Here is a 16,533-nt window from a genome sequence, read left to right as displayed (position 1 = left end):
GGTTTTGTAATGTATTTAATTATCTATATTCTTCTAGGTCGCTTGTCCGCAAAAGAGCCCAGAGAGGCATCTGCTTGGTGAATCAACTCCAAATCTATTCCTCTCCAGTGGAACTAGAAAACATACAGTTTGCGCTGTGTTCCTTCCATCTGGGACAGACATGCTGACAGGCAGCGATCTCAGCACACTGTGATAACGGCATGAAACAAACCAAGGCCTCTCTAAGCAACAGTCAAACTCTGGCATGCGAATTCAGCCGAATAAATCCGTGACAGACAGAAAGTGGAGAAAGAGATTGTCATCCTCAGTATTTGTTACAGCAACAGCAGCATATCATTTTAGATGTTGTTAAAAGTTGCGAGCAATATATCATCGTAAACACAGAGAGGCAAACCGGTGGATTGTCTCTGAGTCTTGTTCCAAGACTTCTACTGATCTCTGTGAGAATTTGGAGAGGTTGCAAAAAAAAAAAAAAAAAACGTTAAAATGGAAAAGTGCTCCTTCGACGGACAGATGGAAGAGCGTGAGTCATAAAAAGAGACACTTTCTCATACAACCACTCTTTAACAATTAGCTTTTGCTGTCATAACAGCAATAATCCTACCCACGCCCCAGTATCGGAGTATTCCGCTCTCACACCACATATTTCACTGTAAAGACCTTTCTAAGGAGGAAAAGTGAACAGGGCATTGGATAGTCATGTCCAGCAATCCATTATTCTGCTTTTTGTCAAGCAAATAGTGCCAAGGACAAATTACGCATTTCCTGAGAAAAAAGTCACTAAGGAAAAATGATTGCTATATAGCGCCATAAGAATTGATACTCCCAAAATCGACAATTTCAGTGAAAAAAGGACATTGTATTTCACCACAGAGAAAATTATGCTTTCAGAGACCTTCTCTGCAACTTAGGTCAAAACTGGGACGCTGAATCAGACATACAGTTCCAGAGTCTCTTTGTCATCTGATAAGGGCTGGAGAGCTGAATTGATCCCGATCTTAAACTCTCCTAAGCTGGGGAGATTGAGGAGATATTTGCCTTAGCCTCTCCTGGGTCGTGCACCCATGGCCACACGGATAGGAAGCAATTTCCACAGCACTTGGAGCTGATTGCGTTGAGCTGGTCCAAAGGGGGTCAGATTGAAGCTAGAAAAGAAAAAAAAAAAGAACTGACGCCTGATTAATCAGCCCCAAAAAATAAAACAGCTTCCATCTGCGGTGCAATCTCAATGTTCTGCCTGTTTATATCTGTGTAGAGAAATATTATCAAGTTCAGGGTGAAGGATGTAATGCAACACTAGCGCCCTAAAATAACCTCATCTGCTGAGGAAGTGTGACACAAACATACAAACAAGCACAAAGGCACCGGGCTGTCTGTGGAAGTAGCCATAAACCCTGCAGGGGGAAAAAAAAACTCCAGTTTGTTGTTCTGGGAAGGAGACGCTCTATTTTGCAATGCCAGTGAACTAAGCATGGTGTCTGAGGTTTTTCAAGATAGGCTACACTAGATACAGTATCCTCCTCAAGAGAGAGAGAAAGAGAGAGAGGAGCCACTTACTTTAAGCTAAAGGGAACAAGAAGGCTCAGTGTCACTAATCCCAGTGTGCTGAGTGGTGATATAATGCCACAGATATTAATTTAATTCAAACATGCCAAAGATGCTGTTGTCATCGGGGAGCTCCTGTCCAGAGAGCTTTGTCATGATCAGATTCAGCTGTAATGTCTCAAAAAACATTTAATGAGGAAAAGGAGAGTATAGCGAGGGTTGGGTCACTCGTCATGGTCTGGTGGGCACCACCGCATTAATACAATCAGCATCATTGTGGTTAGAAATGATGACATCAAGAAAATTGGTTTGATTCGCTCTTTGTATTTCTTTTAGGATTCAAAAATGTGAAGGGAGGTTTTGGTTAGAGACTGACTACTGCCTGTCATAAATCTGTTTCTCATGGGCTGCATAATCCCCAACATGCCATGTCTACCACCCACACAAATGCTTTGCTCCTGTTTAAAAATCATCAGCTGCAGATTTAATTGTTTCTGTGTGCTCTTAAAGGAGGCACGCTTTAACGATCCCTCTACGCATTTTATTTTTCAGAAATGTCTGCTGCATTGACTCCTCTTATTGAAAACATGCTGGGGCTCAAGTGCTTTTGGGTGACCGCTAGCTTTATATACAAGTTTCCATTTCATTGCTATGTGCATGTGTGTGTGTTTCTGTTAGGCTATACTGTACTCAATTATTCTGTGTGCCAGTGTGCATGTACGTGTACAATATGCGGCATAAATTGGGAAAGACAACTCTGTCTGTTACCCAATAAATGGATCTGTTTTGCTCAAACACCATCTGGAAATGACATGGTTGCTGATAGAAACTCCTGAGTGCCACAGAGTGAAACAGACATATTTCAGAGATGATGAGAAGCAGCAATTGCGGTACTTTTTTTTGCACTCCACCCTGGGAGGGGGAGCTGGGCTGGTCTTGTCAAGACCTGGGTCACTGTCTTTGGAAAATGACCAGTTGACAGCGAGAAACTGAATTGAGTCAGCTCATTTCATACGAATCTAAGCGAATGGATTAAATGTGTAGACGTCAGACAGAAAAATTTGCCGTAACTGCTAAAACGTCTCGAACATGCTGTGTGTGGTTTTCTTCTGTCAAACTTAATTTGAAGACATTTTATTCCATTTGTTAAACCAGCTTTTGCGTCACAGTGTTATTAACTACATTAGGGCCACTCACACAGTGGAAGGTAAATTGTCTGTCTTTTAAACCTTGGCATAAGTAGCGAATTGAAGAATTGCTAGCGCTGTTGGTTTGTCGCTCTGATTATGACACCCGACAATTATAAGTGACTGCTCCAAATAAGTCAAGCCAATTGTACATCATCTGTCCATTTTGAGTCACAGAGGACAAAACCAACCGAGCCACTGGTTTAGCAAGAGGTGATCATTAGAGCTGCACTTCATAGCTGCGGCTAAATAATATTTTTCAATGACGCTAGCTGACCAAACCTCGGATTAAAGCTGAATGAAAACTGAACGCTCATTCAACAGCAGTTAAGACACCAATGGGATGTAAATATTGTGTCTGCTGGATGTGTTAGCTTACATGTTAGCCATGAAAACTTGATAAGCACATCAATAATCTGTGAAATTTAGTTCATTATTGCATTTTTTATTGTCTAATAATGTCTTATTTGACACTGGAGCTACTGTGTTTTCCTGTAAAATTTAGTCAAACAGCAGGAAAAAACTGTAAATGCTTGACTAGTGCCACAAGGAAACATCTTTGTTGTATAACCTCAATTTATGATTTGCAGTTTCACAGTTAAACACATATGACGTAACATTTTAACAGCATGCCAAATATATACGGTTTTAATTGCATGCGTGTGTGTGTGCAGGAATCGACTGAGCTTATGTCAGCTTTCCTCGAGTCGTCAGTGCCGCTGACCTCAAGCTTATTACCGAATGACAGGCTCTGTAAACTCTTGATACTTACACGTGTTAGACTGGCCTTTGCTTGCCCCCTCAGTCACCCAGAAAATAACACACATACCACAAAATGTACAACAGTTGCACCAATAGACACGTTCATGCTTCATCTCTTTTAAGGGTGTGAAAAAGTTGGAGGAGCTGACACTTAACTTTTGAAGTTTTTCCTACAAGCAAAAACACACAAGTTCAGCACTTTTAAGCTCTAATTGCAGAGTGGAAATCCTATTTGTTAAAGACGCGGCACTGAATTAATATTTTCGTTGGGTTTTTTTTTTGCTTGTGCATAAGGTGATGATTAAGCAAGGAAATGCACTCTGCCTCCAGAACCTTAGGGCTTGCTGTGGCTGTTTAGAATTGTTTGTTGACAGCCCTGTTTCCTATCCACTGCACCTCCTGTTGTCCTGAGCCCATATGGTTGGCTCGCCTCTCCGCATGCCTGGCCTCGGCTGAGAAACTGAGGCTTACATGGCTCAGTGGAAGCTCCTGACCCGTGTGGTGCTACTGTCCATCTCTGGAAAAAGTGTCACCTACCTCTTAAGTCTTTCACCTGATGTGGAGATAGCGTACTTCATCATATATACCCAAAGGTTCACCCGATATAACAATGTGGCTCATTTACTAACATGCTGGATGTTGGAGTTAACATAGGAGGACATCTTTGGTCTCGCCCTGACCCCAGGTTCTCCCTTCCCTGCTGAGAATTACACTCTCCGCTTGCAGGAAACACTATCCACTTTCCAAAGCATGCATCATTGGAAGAACACAAAATTAGTTGAACTTGTGCTTTCCGCGTTCCTCATTCCTTTAGGCAGCCAGACATCTCTTCTGGTTTCCATTTGTTTTAAGCTATTAGCGCTCATGACCTGATAAGGGAGTGGTTGGTGGAATACAAACATCCGTCTCCGAATACATCCGTCATTGTCCATATGTGTTTGACTGGAGCAATAATATCCGCTCTTGGAAAAGGTTGACTCGGAAGACCTGGATGTGAAACTACTGGGGTGTAGCAGCATTTTAACTTTATGTAATCCTTGACGAGGGTCTGAATACTTTGTGTTCTAGTAATAGTAAATATATTCCATCTCAATAAACGTCTTGGAAAGCCTGCAATATTGTGAGGCAATTGAATTGCACAGGCAGCTGACCAGAAACACAACACTTTAAAGACTTTTATGGGGGTTAGTTTTTGGCATCTTAGCGAAAGTGCCTCACATGCTATGAATGTCACCTCAAGTCAGTTTCCACTGGTGCTTTTGCACTCAGTAGAGAGGAATTGCTTGCTTTTGTAAGGCTGGCAAAAACATGCATTAACTAAGCATCTCTTTATTTGCAGATGATATACAGTCTATTTTATTTGACTGTCTCTTCTGCATTTGGCAGAACATCAGTTAAGTCTGTGTTGACAGCGCCTAAGCCCTTCAAGTGGCTGCTTTTTAGACAACTTTCTGGCCATGCACTGAACAACAAGCCTGCACTGCACAAAGCTGAAATAAGATATTTTACCATTCCATTATACAAGTTCAAAGGAGGAAAAACGATCTAAACACACATTTGGGAGTAGTGTCTCAACATTTATCCCACGTAGGTCCTTCTATTCAGTTAGCAGAGTTGAAATGAAGACGTGGCACTCTACTGACAGCAAGCATTGTTAGGAAACAGTGATTATCTAAAGAAATTGTTAGTTTAAAGATAAGCATCTGCACAGAGCACTGACTGAAGGGCTGTTTAACCGGATGAAAATGGCCTAATTCTTCTCCTATAATGTAATCCTTCCATTTATTCTCCCTCATTTGTATAAAGGAGGCCAACCATCATTTTTTATGGCAAGTATGTCAGTTCTATAAATATTCCTTATAGAGGCCTTGAGTCAACCAGAATATTTTTTGTGAACTCTTGCCTTTATGTTAACCTAATTGAATCCTGTTTCTTACACTTGTAACAGAGTAGGGATCCTGTGGGACTTCTGCACCTGGTATTCAAAACTTCATCGATGACACTTACACCGGGGGCCTGAACGAAGTGTGGTAGACCTGTAACATTTGCGGGGGGAATAGATCAGCCTGACTCCTCCTGCACCTCAGCCGTTCCCCAGGTCTGTGAGGGTCACTTGCAGGTCACGGTGCATGCACACAGTAACGCAGGGCAGATGCTTTGTCAGGATCAATATATTTAGGTAATGTACATGTTCCGCACTTAAAAATGTGTGCTTTGGATTTCTTGGGAAACTTGTTCCATGTTAGTTGCCTTAGTTGAAGCATGTGCTGTCTGTTTTCTGTTGAAAAACTGGACTTGAAAATGACATAATGACAGCACATTATGGATGATGTAGTGAAATTTAATATCAACTGTTTTCCACTGGCGCGACAAAAGACAAGCTTTCAGTCACAGGAGTCCAGTTGCCACAGTGATTTTCTGTAATGTTCACACTAATTTTATTTAGTCCCTCTAAAGGGATCTCTTGTCCCTCACAGATAAACACTTAACTTAGCAGGGTACATTCTCTGTGCCTGGATTGCATAACTCCTGTCCTCAAAGTTTTACTGAGCACTAGAAGTACTTTTCGCGAGTGTGCTCCAGATATGACAAGCAGCCACAGAGCTCTAAAATAAAGCATTGAGGGATGCGCTTTGAACTCTCAGCATCGCAGTGCATCAAGCTTAAAGCCTTGAGGGAGGAGAGGTGGAGAGGAATAATGTTGAATGATGGCTATGGCTCATATCCACCCTCATAAACAAAGAAATGTCGGTGTTGTGACTGAGCAGAGATCTCGAGAGTGACAATTTGTCTTTTTTTTTCTTCTTCTTCTTCTTTTTTCCGTCGCAAAGCTGTGCACACTTTCCAAACGGTGGCAAAGCTCAATTTCCTAATTGCCGGGTATTTCTTTGCATACACACAGGTAGAGATTTCCTGAGAGTGCATGTACAAATAAAGGTATAATTAAACCAACACATTCAAATAATAATGATAACAAATGGGCCATGTTTTTTTTTTCAAATATATCTGACTTTACTTTATTCATGTACTGTACAGTATTTCATTTCCAAAGTCTCTATCATACTATATGACAATAATGGCTATCATTTACTACAAAAGGTTGCATAAATAATTTAAATGTGGAAATAAAAAATAAATATGCAGTTCATTCTTTATAGCAGTCCTTCTTTGTGTCTGTAGAAAACAGCCCTCCCTCCCTCTCTTTTATGTATAACACCTCGTACAAGTGAGGGCACCACTGCATTACATCACACAGGTATGATATGTACAATCACGTTATGCATCGCAGCTCTCAAGCTTATGCGACAAACCCCCTTCCAGTTGCTAATTCAAACATACAATCCGAAAAAGAAGCAAACATTGTCAGTACAGTTTAGGAAATCAGGAAGCGATATGAGCGGTAAACAGCGAGAGCGCTGACAATATGCGGAAACATCGTGAGTATTCTTCATGAAGTACAGTCCTATCTGAGGCATGGCTTGAGGAAGGAGGTTATGTTGACAGGCTGGGTATCGCCACTTCCTCTTCCTGCCGGATTTTAGCAGTCAATACAATGATAAAAACTGAAATATTGTCTTCATCGTGCTATTTTTAATTCCTATCTTTCCTGTCTGAGCTATTTACAGAATGGGAGCAGAAAGGAGTGGAGGTATCTTGAATCCTGCAGGCGAAAAAAAAAAAAAAAAAAAAACGTATTTTGGCTGTGGATGGTTGATCGCTGCTCTATTTGGCCCGTTACAAAAGAATTCCGGCTGTGGGCGTGCTGGAAAACGCTCTGCCTCTAGGTAACAACACAACCCCGCACAATTTTCTGAAGCCTCCTACACACATGTGCACTTTTTGGTGTGTGATTCCAGCAAACAGGAACTGGCTATGTCTAGAGGAAATGGCTTTTTATGACTCAAATCCTAACACAGGAATGGGCTCATTTAGTAATTAAGAGGAGTCACAGGAATGCCCAGTGCCCCCGTGGTGTTAGTGCTGACAAAACCGCTTTCTCCCTCCTTCCTTTTTTCTCTTGTCTCTCCTGACTTTCTGTATCATGCCGTGGGAAAGGTGCTACTGTAACTCACAGGCCTGTTTGGGGCTGCTGATACTTGGAGAGTGCTGTAAGGGCTTTCTTGATGACTGCGGCCTTTGGTGGGCTGTCAGAGAGGCTGCCTGGACCGCGGTGCAGCCCAGGGCCTCTCAGAACCTGTCAACATCCCACCGTCAGAGCCCCCAGAGCTGCCACCATCTCTCCTCTACGCACAGCCAAAAGGAGATGGATTACAACCACTTTGGAGCTGAGATACACCTTTTCAGCTTTAAACGGAGCTGTGGTGCGGTGCAGCTCTGCATCCGCTGGATGTTTGTACAGGTGGGCTTGAAGCCTCAGGAAGGACTTCTCATTATGCTTAAAATCTGTTTACTGTATGTCAGAGTGGAAGAAAGAACTGAGCACAGGGAGGGTTATAGCTGTTTGGGTGATCAGATACTTGTTTCATATTATCCAACATATTGCTACATCTCCTGACCAGTCACAGTCATTGGCAAGCCCTGGCACATTGATGGTTTGTCATGCAAATAAGCAAAGTTCACAAATATGCTGACGAGTGGCTGAAAATAAAGAGACTGATCACTTAAAAAATCAGCCCAGCAATTAGCTTATGAATTTGCTCTCGTAGAAATTTCTCTTGCATCTCCTCGCTATCTGAAGGAGAAATGTTGGTTGGTGTGTTGTGTTACATGTGCGTGTGTATGAGTGCGCTTTGGTCTCTGTCCTTAGATGCTGAGGAGCAGCATCAATACGAGTTGCCAATCAACGGCGTGTTGTTCTTGCTCCGATCTTGAGACAAACGACTGTGTTTCTTGTTGCGCTGCGGCTTCGGCACCTCCTTTGGCACTGATTGGTTGTGGTGAGGCCTGAAGCGCTTGCACTTGCAGGAGGTGACCACACGGATTTTGTAAGTCCGGGTGTTGCCGTTAGGACACTGCAGCTGGACCCTCCGTGTCCTGGAGTGAGCCGGGATGCAGCGGTAGTCCGAAGCGCTGCTCCTCCACCACTTCCCGCGGACGATAGAGTTTGGCATGAGGTGCGAGGGCAAGCACTGGCCCGAACACACCAGCTCCTTGACAGGCTTGGCACTGCGGCAAGATCCGTCGGTGATGTAACGGGTGGAACGCAGCTCCCTACAGCTCAGCTCCGAGGCACCTGGGTGGAAGAGCAGGATATCGCAGTTACACTCGTGGCTTCAGCCCAAAACAAACACTTTGAAGTGCCGCACACTGGAATGGACATTCTGCAGGTTAACTGTTTCAATACTGCAGTATGTGGTAATTTCTCTGATTCTGTGTTTGCCAACATGCGCTCACCGATTGTGTTATTTGTCTGAAATACATTACCCAACATGAGTAGACAACAACACCGGCCAGATTAGAATTGCACAATCGGGTAGCTGCGTTTAATTTAAATTCTGACACATTATAATAAAACTGCAGCACACTGAAATGCATTTCAATAAATTCAACTTTATATGAAAATTTGTATGTTTGGTTAAGGTTTAAGCCAATGAGATCAGAGTTTCTGAATTTGATTCATGGTTGGATCATTAGCTGACGACAGGGCTTGACAAAGAAATCCAGCTGGCAGCAATCACCTGATAGCAAATCCAGACCAGAGGGCCATTAAACAGCTCAATCAAACCTAATGGAGGTTTTGAGCTGGAAGAAAAAGCTGGCATACAACGTTGGCCCTCAGGAAATGTATGTGGTGATGGAAGAGTAAATAGCTGTCTGGTTATTTTAAGGCAGCACTGCAACTGTACAATTTTGAACAAACTGGACATCTGCCAGACTGATTTGAGACAACACACTCAGCCTGTAATCCTATATTTCAGCTGCAGCTTTTTAACAGCCGTATGCATGAGTTATTGTCTCGTGTTTTTTTACAAGCAGTGTGTAAAAAAGGGGCAAAGGAACTGTCGGTTAAGAAATGATACACTCAGAGAGGGATCTGTTTTCCTCTGTGGCTTTCTTTGCAAAAAGGGCTGAACAAAGGATTTATGTGAGGTGACTTCCTTTTTTTTTTCTCCCCTTGAGAACCTGATCTGGTGTTATTCTGTGGCTGCAGCTGAAGGGACCACAGTAGTATACAAAGCCTGCATCATGCACTTGGGCAGCGGTTTGCACCAATTACCGAAAAGTCAAGCCGTCTTGTTCATCGAGCCTGGGCTGTATGATTTAATCCTTGAATCCAGTCACACTCTTACTTACATTTCCTGCCCTCCTCTCAACTGTCAGTCTGAAAAACATCACTAATGAGGATGGCATGAAAAAAAGAAAGAAAAAAAAAAGGGATCATACTACACTAGACTACTCTACTGTACAGTTTTGTGTGCTGTTCTTGTCCCTCAGGCAAGCCTTGGGAGAGGACTGGAGGGAGGCCAGGCAGTGGTCAAAGCCTCTGCTGTGACCCCACAGAGACCATGAGAAGCCGTCCCAGGATGAAAGCATAGAGATGGATGATGGAAATTATCCAGGAGATTTGGGTTGCCCCAGTGTTAAACTGAACACATATCGCTCCTCATCCACTATGATAACAAGGAGATGTGTATTTTTGTCTCTTTTTGAGGAGACTAATAAAAATAACACTCAAAATAAAATGATTGGTTAATGATTTGTGTGTAATATCAATCATACTAACAGCTCTTGATTTGCTAATTCCCATCCTTTCAGCTATTTCTCTTCTAATCCAGTCAATCATTTTCCTCTCTGATGTCTGATTCAAGTGGCACTGATTAAAATGAAGGTAAAACCGTGAGAGTATATCACACCACCCATCGTGAATGCATGAGAGCGAGCGTGAGATTATTCTGCACGCACAACCCAATCAGAGCTTACAACCTTTACTGAACACAGGTGGGAATCATTCTCAAAGGCAGTGTTGCATTTAAAAAGCAATTTAAAAAAAAAAAAAAAAAAAAAACCCCAAAGACATCCCACCAAGAACAAACTAAGGGGTTTTCTATTTGGGTGACATGTTGTTGCAATCAAATAGGGCATAAGTAGAGCTTGACTAATAGTATAAAGAGAGAAGGAAATAACCTGGAAGACAACGTGGAAAAAGTCCTGATGTCTCCCTGAATGCTCCACTTCAAATTGTGTAGGGGAAGAAACCACAAGAATGTGTGTGTGTGTGTGTGTGTGTGTGTGTCGCTGTGATTTGGCAATAGATTAAGCGAGAATACACCCTTCATATACAGCAGAGCTTCTCTTAATCAGGGGATTCATTGTTTTTTTAAATGAAGTCATGGCAGGTTGTATTTGGTCAGATTCACACATTCCAGTTAACAGTTGTTGTTTTTTTTAAATGTCCAAAAACTCTAATTAAAAACAATTTACTCATTTATAACAAAACCAAAGGCGTGTGTGGCTGGATGAAAATTTTATAAGCAACTTGTCTAATGCATCTTAAAAAGTACGCCTCATAAATAAAAAGGCACTTTGACAACATTCGTGGGGTCAACTAGAACCACAATCCCCACAAAATACTGAACTTATTTAACCTTTTTTTTTTTTTTTTTTACTATAAAACCCAAAGTGTAAATGTAGATACTCTGTCTACATGTGTTCAAATTACAGTTATGGTTACAGACTTAATTATGAATTTTCTTTATGGTTTCATGGTTTCATGTTCCCGCGCACTTGTTCTCATACACGCGTCTTTACGATGAGGTCTCACACGTTTAACTTATTATCTAACTGCACTAATGACTCCTTTATATAGAGAGAGAGTTACAGTTATTTTCTTCAGTTTTACACATTAGGCCTGAATTACTAAGTTTATTTTAGACTGATGATCATTTTTATAGCCTGGTGCGCACATTTTATTATTACGCAGCCGCTTTTTTTTTGGATTTTGCGTCTTTCCAAAGCCTCAAACGTGTCACTTGTAAAGTTTTATGACAGATAATTAAGCTTAAAAGAATACTCACTGTAGGAAACTGTGTTGGCAGCTCTTCCACCGTTCTTCGCCCTGTTGTTGTTCATAGTGTTGTTGTTGTTTTGGTTGTGGTGGTTGTTATTGTTGTTGTTGTTGTTATTGTTGCCGTTTGACGTTTGTAGTACTGCCTCCTGGGGCGTCCGACTGTTTTCTGTGTACTCCGGTAAAATCTCCGTGCCATCATTTTTAAGTACCTTCCATCCCTTCACAGCGGTGCAGCATCCCTGGAGCACCAGGAGCGCAGAGCTGGAGACGAGGAGGGCCAGAGACACCTGCATGCTTGACGGTCGGCGGTAGAAATAAAGCGAAAACGCACAAGGAGAAGAGAGGAGGGAGAGAAAAAAAAATTACACAACAAGAAAAAATAGAGAGAGAGGAAGAGAGAGAGACAGACAGACAGAGTGATGCCCGCGTCTGGACAAGTTGGTCAGTTCCACCCTTCAATGCAAGAGGCGCACACGGTATTTAAGCCTACGCAAGTTCTCGTCAAGGCTGACAATTAAGCGTTTACACAAAGTGGGAGGGGTTGAACCTGGGAGAAAAAATTCATTGAGAAAGAAAAGGAGGGGAGAGAGAGAGAGGTTTGGATGCGTGCGCAAAATAAAAGAGAGGAGATGAGAGAGTGGGGAGGAAAAGGTGAGAGGAGGAAGAGAAGAGAAGAGAGGAGGAAGAGAGAGAAAAGGGAGAAGTGCAGATGAAGAATGTTAAAGAAGAGGAGAGAAGGCAGGGAAATAGTGGAAGGAGTAGAGAGAAGGCAGATTTAGAAAGGTGAAAAGAAAGGAGAGGGGCAGGGAGAAGAAGGAGGGAAATGGTGAAAGAGTAGAAGAGATAAAAAGGGAGAAGGCAGTTGTGTTTGTTTTTTAAAGGTGAAAGGAGAGGAGTAAAACTACAAGCAAAAAGGTGAGAGAAGTAAAGAAAGGGGGAGAAGGCAAAAGGGGAAAAAAGAATCAGAAAAACCGAGGACAAAAGGTTAGAGGAGAGGACAAGTGAGGAAAAAGGGAGAAGGCAGGAAGATAGGAGAAGTAAAGAGAAGAGATGAAAGAAAAAGAGAGAAGATAGAGGGAAAGGATGAAAGGAGAGGAGATAAAAAAGGATAAGACAGAGGAAACAGTGGAGATTAGAGAAAGGGGAAGTAAAGATAAAAGGAGAGAGAGAAGAGATTAAAAGTTTAGAGGAGAGGACAGAGAAAAAAAAGGGGGAGAAAGGAGAAGAGAAAAAAGGGGAGAAGGCAGCAGAAAAAGACTGGAGATTGCAGAAAGGGGAGATGAGGAGTGGAGCTCTCTTATGTTGGAGCGTGTTGATTGAGACAGCAGGATCCTCACATCACGCTGCGCTGCTGCTGTTGTTGTTGGAATTAAGTGTAGAAATGCATCTTTCTTCCCCTCCAACATTTCCGCAGCGTTACGTGTCTCTTTTGAATTTGGTTTATTTTGGACTGCTCGTCTCAAGGCGAAGAAGTTGCTGCAACATGCGCCTCACACACACACACACACACACACACACACACACACACACACACACACTGCCTGACTCATGCACGAGTTAATAATTAATCTCCTCACATAATTACCCAACATTATACTCCTCTATGGAGCCATTTCATTCATAAAGTAATGAAAAAGACCACAGCACAGCTTTATTCTTCTCTTGCAGTTGTGAGAAATCTACTGACCTTTCTCAACTCCGCTATTTAAGTGAATGTAATGTTTGTTATGAGGATCCAATTATCTGTTTCTTGTTATCTGGCTTGAGTTTTTTTTTTTTTAAATGATATAGACTGAGGACTTTATGTATACTCTCCTCCAAGTTCTTGGCATCCCTCATATAGCAGTGATTTGATGAGTGCTGACAGATGGAGGTTCCTTCATTCAAACACTGCCCTCTTGAGGGAGAATAAACAAGTCATGTCTTATGAAGGGGGGAAAGAAAGGATAGGATTAGGGTTCATTAGCATCAAACTGGGCTCTTCCACTGTCCTGGTGCCTTTAATGTGTACAGAGACATGTCAAGGCAAGTCAGAGGAATACCTTGAAAGATTAAAAATGAATAAATAAATAAATAAATAAAACAAGAGATGCAAAAGGGAATATCCCTGAGATACATGTGGTCAGTATCACTGTTTTGACACATGTTGTACCCATTCATTTGAGGTACAGAGATCCTTCCATAATCACACATGTAAGGCCTCAAGGTCCATCGAGTTTTATGCGCGCCTTAAATCAGGGTCAGTAGAGATGCGGTCTGCTCGTCCTCCGTTCTCATTCACAATGGTGGACATAATTGGGGGATGAGACTAAATTAAAGTCTTGTAAGATGAGATTTGAATACTGGTCACAACAACATCTTTTTGGCCTTTGTTTTCCTCTGAAGGACCTGCAACAACTGAGCCTTTTAATGTGAATATCTTTGAGAGGCCGCTCTTCTTTTGAAGCGGTACAACTAGCTTTTTAGAAGTTTAACCGCGATCATAATTTAGCTTTTACGGTAACAGTGAATCGCTCATGTGAACAGACTTGTATGCATGTTTGAATCAACCAAAATCACTTCATTTAGAGACTCTTGAATGTTGTTTACAGCTGTTATTCAAATGTTGTAAGGGACAGTGTAATGTCTAAAGTTGTGCTATAAGGAATGAATTGGTAGAACAATACTGAAATGATTATCTGGTTTTGGTTATAACATTAAAGCGGCATTAATTGATGTCTTTTAGGACGTGATCACTTGATAAAGCTGATATGGTGAACTTGTTAGGAAACAGTCGCTATTAACACCTCCAGCAGACATGTAACAACATTTGCATTTCTGGATCTGTGATCTGGCTTATTAGCTGCTAAATGCTCCACTATGTTCAACAGCTTTGTCTGTCTGGGAGGGCCGGCTGCTTTCAACATCTTCTTTAAACAATCTCCACAATAATACTGAACATAGAAACTCAGGACTAATGTTATTATCCTACAGGTTCTACTTTATGTCTGAGAAATCATGTTTTTTCTGTGATTCTGGCAAATGGTTAAAAAAAACAAACAACTGCTGCTATGGAGAAGAAGCCATGAGCGCAAATCAGATTGTAATGAAATCAAAACACTTCATCACTGTTGTAAACAATATCCATAGTTACTGTAAACATGATATATAATGCACATCTGTCTGCTTTTACTCACTCAATTTGAGGGTGTAAGGTCAGATGATGTTGTGTTGCTGTGCAGACTTTAAAGCTCCATGAGGTAAATTTGTGATTTGTGATATTGGGCTATAAAAATTAAATTCACTATTGAATTCTCTTAAAATTGACAAAGAAATGAAAAGTAAATTGATTCACTCTGTAGATTGTAAAATCACTCTTCTTAACACCATAATCTTTCGCTCCCGCCCTCCATTAGCGGCACACTTGACTGAATTTGAAGCCTGGTGATTGTCTGTTTCTTGCTAAAATGCACATTGGGAGTCGTCATTAGCTTCCACACCAGAATGTATTAGAGACAGTCATGCACCTTTGAATTTTTACCAATGACCCAGATATTTTCCAACACAGTTGTTCATCTTTTTTTATTGTTGATTTAACCGGAATCCAAAAGCTGTCGAAGTGCTCAAACTGTGAGTCATGTAGCTTTTTCACTGAAAACAGCTGCCTGCTGCAGCTGGAAACGAGTTTGATGAGGGAAGACTTTACCGGCCGGAAAAACAAAAACAATTTGCTAAAAGAAGCTACAGTGCTTCATGACTGCACAATTAGTCATAGTTTGTCACTATGAGCAACACCTTTTTTCCTCATAGTGATTTAATGTTAAAGCAATTTTAAGTATTAAAAGGGTAACAAATGTTTATTAAAGAAGCATGTTCGCTGGTGTCTAAATTTCTAACACGAATGGTTCATGTTCACGAGTCTTGACGGGGCCGTTGTAACATTTATGAATTCTTACACTGCACATGATTCACATTTCATAAGCCAAGAAGTTTTAAAGTAACTAAGAGTAGACAGTTATGTCCCCCTATTGTGTGTAACCCAACAGCTCTGAGGTTGTGCCAGAATTTTTTTAAGTGAGGGACGGATGGTCCCACTGTCTACACAAAGCCAGCTCTGATTACAGCCTTCTCGCCGACACAGCGACGGATGTCAGTCAGAGTCTCAATTTAGACCTCTCTGGGTTTCTTTATGGAGCCCTTGGGCCCCAGCACAGTGTTTTTATCATGATAACAGTACAATGAGGCCCAAATAACAATCAGATGCTCACCAGATTGCAAGAAAGCCTCCAGCGCTGCAGAGGATGGCGGAGCGTAATTTTTATGGAAATGGGGAAAAACAGTGTTTTCAGTCCATAAACAAACCATTCCAGCTCCTCATGCCCAGTGTTTGGTCGTGTGATTCATCCTACAACTTTGTTAACTACTTGATCACACAGGTTAGAAACAAATTTCCTTTTTTCTCAGCGTAATTAGAGTCCGAGTAAATAAAGAGATTTTGTTACAGCGTCGTGAGTCCAGAATTCTGCAAAGTTTAACCGAGAGGGTGAATTATTCATAATGTGTCCAACGCAATTATGCAAAGTGGGTTCAAGTTCAGCTCTTTGGCTTCTCGCATCAATCCCTGGAAAGACATTACAGTCAGGGCTGAATGGATGTGAGTGAGCATGAACGTGCACGGTTTCATGTTTTTCTGGAGCAGGGACGCGGTGCATGAAGCGGACTGGGAGCCTGAGGTATTAAGTTTATTAAAAATGATAAATGCATCGCGCTCACAGCAGATAGAAATGTCTGCAAATGTTTCGTAGTCCATTGTGACATGCTTAATGATAACAATTATATTTTGTGTCTGTATAGAATTAAAGTGTTGGAAACTGTCAAATAGCAAAAGGGACATAGTACGTCGGACCTCTGTTGTTTCTTTTTTTAGTCAAGTAGTTTAGTACTTGTAGATATTATTTCACTTTTGAGAATTTGGCATCTTTTGTTAAATTAAAAAAAAAAGGTATCATGAAAAAAATATGGTAAGTTAAGGTACAGTAAATTTCAAACAATACCAATGTCAGTTATGGCTGCAATTTCAGCATGATCAAA

At 41.5% G+C, this 16,533-nt stretch overlaps 2 protein-coding genes across 2 annotated transcripts in view; both read right to left on the bottom strand.

Annotated features, from left to right (window-relative positions):
- nbr1a (NBR1 autophagy cargo receptor a) overlaps nucleotides 1-16,533 on the bottom strand; it is a 504,698-nt gene that overhangs the window by 390,019 nt on the left and 98,146 nt on the right. The window lies entirely within an intron of this gene.
- sost (sclerostin) lies at nucleotides 6,376-11,898 on the bottom strand. The gene is made up of 2 exons (XM_062442676.1): nucleotides 11,471-11,898; nucleotides 6,376-8,688 (listed from the first exon to the last, which is right to left on the bottom strand). Exons 1-2 carry the CDS (start codon nucleotides 11,754-11,756, stop codon nucleotides 8,279-8,281), a joined length of 696 nt encoding a protein of 231 aa, XP_062298660.1. The 5' UTR covers nucleotides 11,757-11,898; the 3' UTR covers nucleotides 6,376-8,278.

Source organism: Scomber scombrus, chromosome 21 (assembly GCF_963691925.1).
Source record: "Scomber scombrus chromosome 21, fScoSco1.1, whole genome shotgun sequence".
NCBI lineage: Eukaryota > Metazoa > Chordata > Actinopteri > Scombriformes > Scombridae > Scomber > Scomber scombrus.
The sequence above is the reverse complement of the archived record's forward strand: the minus strand, read 5'-3'. Positions and strand labels throughout refer to the sequence as shown.